This window comes from Drosophila santomea, unplaced genomic scaffold, assembly GCF_016746245.2.
Source record: "Drosophila santomea strain STO CAGO 1482 unplaced genomic scaffold, Prin_Dsan_1.1 Segkk85_quiver_pilon_scaf, whole genome shotgun sequence".
In the NCBI taxonomy this organism is placed as follows: Eukaryota; Metazoa; Arthropoda; class Insecta; order Diptera; family Drosophilidae; genus Drosophila; species Drosophila santomea.
The window spans coordinates 1,208,414-1,215,750 of record NW_025319021.1 but is presented as its reverse complement, the minus strand read 5'-3'; the positions used below and the strand labels follow the sequence as shown (position 1 = coordinate 1,215,750).

Here is a 7,337-nt window from a genome sequence, read left to right as displayed (position 1 = left end):
CGCCTGGGTAACACCAGGACCAGGGGATCAACCATCTTCGTGAAACCTATCTACCGGGACCATCCGTAAAGGAGGAATACTGGAGTATAGGATCAACATAATTGGCGCTAAACTATTATTAGGAACCTCGTTGCATAACCCAAGTTACAGTGAGATATTTTTGTTTTTATTAACATAAATTTCAAAAAATAAGTTTTTTAGCGTTTTTTTGATATTTTGGACATGGTTTTTGTAATTAGATTTAAATATTCGATATGCACTTTATGGTTGCCTTGCTGTTTTACAAATGTTTTTAAATGTACGTGTGTTTCATTTCATAATTTTGTGTTTCTCATTTGTTTTTTGCGTGTTTTGTATGTGGTGGGTCGCATACATCGGCTCGAGACGGAAATTAATAAATATGTATATTTATCCTCACATGATGCTCTGAAGTTCTTCTGCAGCTACCGTTACAAGTGTAGGTATAATAAATCTATGTTTATTAATATTATTATTATTAAAGTTTATCATTATTATATGATGTGTCTCTGCTCGGGTTCGCCGACGCAGTCCTTCGGATGCGGGTGGTGCCTTGCGCTCTTACAGGTCGGTCTCGCCGTAGAGAGCTGTGCTAAAGGACATGTAGACCAGGGCGCCGGGCACTCCGTTGGGTCCCTTATAGGGTGGCATGCGCTGGATGCAGTACTCGGCCTGGTCTGGCGGCAACTCGCGGCGCAGTTCGTCGGGCAAAATGTATGGCTTGTCGGCTGCCAGGATTCGGAAGGAGTCGATGACTTGTTCGGCAGTGTCGGTATCGGTGCTCTCGCGGGTCATGAAGTCGAGGAAGGCGTCGAAGTGCACGTAGCCAGTGTTGTTGGGATCGACGACGGCGAGGATGCGCTGGAAGTCCAAATCACCCTGGCAATCCTTGCCAATCGAGTAGCCCAGCGAGACCAGGCACGACTTGAACTCCTCGGGCGACAGGCGGCCGGTACGGTTCTTGTCGAAGTGGTTGAAGCTGCTACGGAATTCGTTCAGCTGCTCCTGGCTAATGCCCTTGGAGTCGCGGGTGAGAATCTGGTTCTCCACCTCGTTGATGTTGCGGTTAATGGATGTCAGCAGCTGCTCCCAGCCGACGCGCAGCGTTTCCATCGTATAGTTGGTGCATCGGTTCTCAGAGATCATCGATTCCTGCACCGCTTGATGGATCTTCTCCAGCTCCTCAATGTTCGGCTTGTAGGCGTAGACGGCCTGCTCGTACTCCTTGAGCCGGTGCAATTGGTCCTCCAGCGAACCCTGCAGTCCCATTCCAATGGCCGTGACCGCGTCCATTTGCCGCTCGATCCAGGGGCCGACAATGTTGGCCTTCTCGGCAAAATGACGGCGGAGCATCTCGTTGTTCTGCTGCTTGCGCAGCTCGTTGGCCAAAGTCTGGATGCGTTGGGGCACCAGCTGGCGGACGTCGCTCCACTTGCGCGTCATGTCGTTGGCCGTCAGGGTGGTGTAGGGGTTCTCCAGGCCGCCGGGGATCTGGTGCTGCTTCACAATCGACTCCACTTCGCGGACCAGGTTCACGATCAGGTTGAACTCTTTGTCGGCCTCGCCGAGGGTCGCCTTGAACTGGTCGTGCGCCTGGATCAGGCCTTGGATTTCCTCCGTGGTGTGCACAATGAACATGTCCACCAGATCCTCGCGCGTACCATCCAGCCAGTTGTTGAACGGCGCCGCACGCTTCGCGAACTCCAAATGCAAGATGTCGATCTTCTCCAGGATTCGCTCAGCCTCGTCCAAGGCGGTGCGCCTGCGCTGAGTAAGAGCACCCAGGCGATCCCATTGGTCGCAGATGCGCTGGCACCTGGCGTTCACCGACACACAGTCATGGTACTCCGGAGTGTTAAGCTCCTGGGCGATGGCGGCAATCTGCTCCACGCGATCCTGGTGGGCGGCCAGGTCAGACTCAAAGGCTTCGTGCTTCTTTTTCAGGGCCTTCAGCTCGTTGAGCTTGCACTGGCGGAAGTCCTGCGACTGCAGCATCTCCTCCTTGCCACGCGTCCAGTCCTCGTGGGCATCGGCCTTGTGCTTGAGCTTCTGGGCCAGGCGCATGGTCTCGGCCAGAAGCCATTCCTCAAAGGCCTTCTCGGCCAGCTCCAGGCCCTTCCACGAGTTGGAGATGTCAGACACGGTCTTGCCCTCGGTGGGCAGGTAAGCGGGCCGGTTGGACAGGCGCAGCTTGGTCTGCAGCGTGTTGAAGTTGGTCTCCAGCTTGGCCTTCTGCTCCACACGTGGTGGCTTGTGCTTGCGACGGTAGGTGCGGTACTCCTCCAGCTTCTTCTGCACACCCGCCAGCGAGTTGTCGGCCTGGCACGAGTTCAACCAGGGCATGGTGCGACGGATCCACTCCAGCAAATCACTGGCCAGACGCTCGTACTCCTCCATGAGGCGTTCATTCTCCTGGTTGACCTTGAGCACCTTGCAAATTCGGTTGGCAGCGGTTTCCGCCTTTTGGGCGCCGCTGAAGCAGTGATAGTACGAGGACACATACGTCATCACCGCCCGCTCATCGGGCAAAGCTGTATTCTGGAGATCATCTGGATCCAACATGCGAGGAATATCCAGGTACTTCTCGGCCACATCGAAGGCAGTATTAAGATTCTCCAGAGGATTGTCTTTGGACAGCTTGGCGTAGTCGATTAAATCTGGACGATGGCGATGGATAAGGGCGCAGAAGGCCAGACCATCCTTGAACGACAGATGGAAGTTCTGTACGTTGACGTTCTTGTAGGGAGCCGTCTTGCGCTGGCACCACAGCAGCAGACCCTCCTTGGCGGTCATCTCCTCCACGGAGATGTCCTGAATGGCGAAGCGCAGGATGATCGTCCAGATCATACCCAGAGTCATCTTCAGGTTGCCATCGACAATCTCCTCGGCACCAATGGACACCAGATGGACGCCCTTGGAGGCGATGAAGTCGAGAGCCTTGTTCACGTTGGCGATCTTGTGGAAGCGCATCTTGCCGCGATCGTGCTTGGGCAGCGTCTCGCCGGAGATCACCTCCAGCAGCAGCATCAGCTTGAGGCCGTTGCGGAAGTCCTCCTCGATGTTGTCGATGGCCGTACCGGCCTTGCGCAGATGGCTGTTACACCAGGCGGTAAATGTCTTCTTCTGTTGCTTCTCCCACGCAGGATCGAGCAGGCCCTCGCGCTCCCACTCCTCCTCCTGCTCCATGTAGCCATCTCCATACTCCATGGAGAGTCCGTTCTCCATCATCATCTTGTGGCGCTGTCAGAAGTCCCGCTCGCTCGGTGTATATCTATATCGTTCTCTGTCCCGCTGCACACTCTCTCGCTCGCTCTCGCTGCTGCTGGTGGTGGTGCTGTTGTTGTTGGTGATCCTGTTGCTGCTGTTGCAGCCAGGGGCTTTCGATGCGCCGCAAGGTGAAGCTTGTTTATTTACTTTTTACTTGGCTATCAGTTATCAGTCCTCGCGAGCACACACCAACACACACAGGCACGTCACTGACACGACAACACCACACGACGCTGATTTAATTTGTTGCAATCTCTATTGTAATTGTAGTAATTGAGTCCATCCCATCATCACAAAGAGACGCGACGCGGTAATTGTTGCATACTTTTATCAGATATCATTTCCCATTGCATACCCAAAGTTAAATTGAGATATTTTACTTTACTTTACTTTACTGAAAGTAATTCTACATAATAAATAAAATTATTATTTCTATTTTTTGCCCACGTAAAAAACGCCGCCTCTAGGAAACCGAAACCGTGCTCTGAAAAAAAAATACATGTGCGAAGTGCCAACCATCGGTAAATGAGTTCGGCGGGCGAATACAGAGAAGTGAAGGTAGAATACGATAGTGACGACGGGTGGGATTTTGAACAACCAGGTTTTAGCTCGACAACTAACAATAATACAGACATGGACGCTGCTCAGTTGCAGGCGATCATACAAGGAGCCGTTAACCAGGCCCTAGCTCTGCAGGGGACTAGGCTGATGGAGTCATTTCAGACCCAACTAAATCAGGTTAGAGAACAAATGCACAACTTACGCGTGGAAGCGCCGCAGGTAGAAGCATATAAGAGAATTGGCTTTAAACCAAACGTTAAATGTGACTTAAAACTAGACATAGTAAAGTCCATTCCAGTCCAGTTTGAGGGGGGCCAAGACGATTATGTGGCGTGGCGGACGTGGACGCCTATGTAATTTTCAGGTCATACGATGAGAGCGAGACACAATACCAGGCAGTCACAATCATAAGAAACAAAATCAGGGGGTAGCGAGAGCGCTCCTGGTGTCCCATAACACGGTAATAAATTTTGATGCCATTATTGCTCGACTGGACTGCACATACGCTGACAAAACGTCGCTGCGTGTCCTTAGGCAGGGTCTTGAAACGGTTAGGCAAGGTGAGCTTACCTTGATGCAATATTACGACGAGGTAGAAAAGCGACTAACACTGGTGACGAACAAAATCGTTATGACACATGAACAGGATAGCGCCGCATTGTTCAATAATGAGGTTAGAAATGATGCCCTCCACGCGTTCGTTTCGGTGCTCAGGAAACCCTTGAGGACCATAGTGCTGCCAGCTCAGCCCAAAGATTTACCCTCAGCCTTGGCTTTGGCTAGGGAATCCGAAGCAAGCATGGAGCGCACCGCCGTCGCGGCCACGTATGCAAGGGCTGTGGAAGAAAAGACATACACTTATGGGCAGCGAAAAAACCAAAACCGTTCGCACGAAGGTCAGGGAAAAAATAGCAGGACAGAGGATGGGCAAGGAAGAAACCCCCATTATTATAAAAAGCAAAATAAGTTCCCATAAAATAATGCGGCCCATAACAATAACGATGGCCCTAACCAGTCACCAGAGCCCATGGAGTTAGGCTCCACTATGACACAGCGCAGGAAAGCCGCCGCCTTCGGAAGCGGTCGGTCTGCCAATGCTAAGGGTGATAACGTTCGAGGCCAGAAAAGACATGTATCTACACGAGTGACGGATCAAAGAAAGTGGCAGTAAATATGATAGAGCGGCAGCAGCGGCTGTCGCCGAAGTAGATGACGAATCCGACGGTTGTGACCAAGTAAATTTTTTAGGGAACGCTCCCGACTGCCGTTCATTGAACGCCAGTTGCATGGGAGGAAATTAAATATTTTAATAGACACAGGGGCGGCGAAAAACTACATCAAGCCCGTAAAGGAGCTAAAAAATGTGGTGCCGGTCAAATCCCCTTTCACGATTAGTTCCATCCACGGTTCTAACAGAGTTAAACAGAAATGTGTAATGAACGAAAACAGCGGATTTTTTCCTTTTGGACACCTTAACACTTTTTAAAGGCATTATTGGTTTTGATTTTCTAGCTCAAGTTGGAGCAAAACTAGACACAGAGAAAGGCACAATCAAGTATGGTTTTGTTGTTGAAGAGCTACAGCATCATAGTTGCGACGATGTAAATTTCACTAACGTGAATGACATTACGGTACCAGAATCTGTAAAAACCGAATTTAGAACCATGATCGCAAACAGATCTAAGGCATTTTAAGCCTCTAACGAGGAACTGCCGTTTAATACTTCTGTTGTTGCCACAATTCGCACAAGCGATGATAAGCCGGTATATTCCAAATTATACCCGCACCCCATGGGTGTATCCGAGTTTGTTAAGTGAGAAATCGCAGACTTACTGCATGAAGGCATTATTAAAACCTCAAGGTCACCGTACAACAATCCAACATGGGTTGTTGACAAAAATGGCCATGATGAACTGGGCAACAAAAATAAGCGTTTGGTTATAGACTTTAGGAAACTTAACGAAAAAACCATCGCTGATAAGTACCCAATGCCAATCATCCCCATGATACTGGCAAACTTAGAAAAAGCCAAGTACTTCACAACGTTAGATTTGAAGTCCGGCTACCACCAGATATACTTGACCGAACATGACCGTGAAAAGACCTTCTTTTCGGTGAACGGCGGAAAGTACGAATTTTGTCGATTACCGTTTGGGTTGAAGAATTTTGTCGATTACCGTTTGGGTTGAAGAATGCGGGAAGCATCTTCCAAAGAGCGAACGACGACGTCTTACGGGAACAGATTGGCAAATCATGCTATGTTTACGTAGATGACGTCATTATTTTTTCTGAAAATGAAAACGACCATGTCAAGCACATAGATTGGGTCTTAAAAAGCCTGTGTGATGCCAACATGAAGGTATCCAACGAGAAGACGCACTTTTATGAGCAAAGCGTTGAATATCTTGGATTTATTGTCACCAATGGAGGTGCAAAAACCGACCCAAAAAAGGTAAAGGCCATTAAGGAATACCCAGAGTCTACAAATTTGTATGAGCTAAGGTCATTTTTGGGTCTAGCCAGTTATTACCGTTGCTTCGTTAAAGACTTTGCGGCGATCGCGAGGCCGTTGACAAGCTTGATGAAAGGAGAAAATGGCTCCATCAGCAAGCACATGTCCAGAAGGACTCCCATCGAGTTCGGTGATTTGCAGAGAGATGCATTCGAGAGGCTGAGATGTAATTCTCAGATACCCTGATTTCAGGAAGCCATTCGATCTAACGACGGATGCTTCCGCAAACGGTATCGGTGCAGTCTATCGCAAGATAAAATACCCATCACTATGTGGGATTGGAGTAAGTTGGCATTATCATGCGGCATAGCGACATATGTCCTCGCGACATATCTCCTCCCAGTACATTTTCGTGTAGGAGCTATGTCGCTTTTATTTCGGAGGAGATATGTCGTTTTGAAAGCGTCATATCTCCTCTCCGAGAGGATATATGACGCTTTCAAAACGACATATCTCCTCCAAATTAAAAACGACATAGCTCCGCGCGGAGATGTGACGCTTTCAAAACGACATATCTCCTCCAAACTCAAAACGACATATCTCCTCCGAGCTCAAAAAAATTTCGGGAGGAGATATGACGCTTTCAAAACGACATATCTCCTCCGAACTCAAAATGACATATCTCCTAGCGGTGATATATATTATGTATATGATATTTTAGTATATATGGTATATATGGTATGTATATGTATATGATCATTTGCAAAGAAAGACACGCGCCAAAAGTGCGCTTTTCTAAGTACGTACATGTATAAAAGCGCAAAAATACACGTTAAAATTTTTTTTTTTTATTTTACATTTAAGTATGTTATTATATATTATTATTTTATACAAATTCTTGTTTGGTCAGTATGTATATTCCTTAAATAGTTTTTAGGTTGCATTCTGTTGTGGGTTTAAAAATAAGATTATTCTTAATAAATACTTGAAGTTGTATACAAATATTTTTTTCAGTGTAAACGTCAGTATGACTTGGCGC

General features: G+C 48.1%; 1 protein-coding gene across 1 annotated transcript; it reads right to left on the bottom strand.

Moving 5' to 3' along the window:
- Positions 1–232: 232 nt before the first annotated feature.
- LOC120457860 (alpha-actinin, sarcomeric-like) lies at positions 233–3,596 on the bottom strand. The gene has a single exon (XM_039645375.2). It carries the CDS (start codon positions 3,247–3,249, stop codon positions 580–582), a length of 2,670 nt encoding a protein of 889 aa, XP_039501309.1. The 5' UTR covers positions 3,250–3,596; the 3' UTR covers positions 233–579.
- Positions 3,597–7,337: the final 3,741 nt, after the last annotated feature.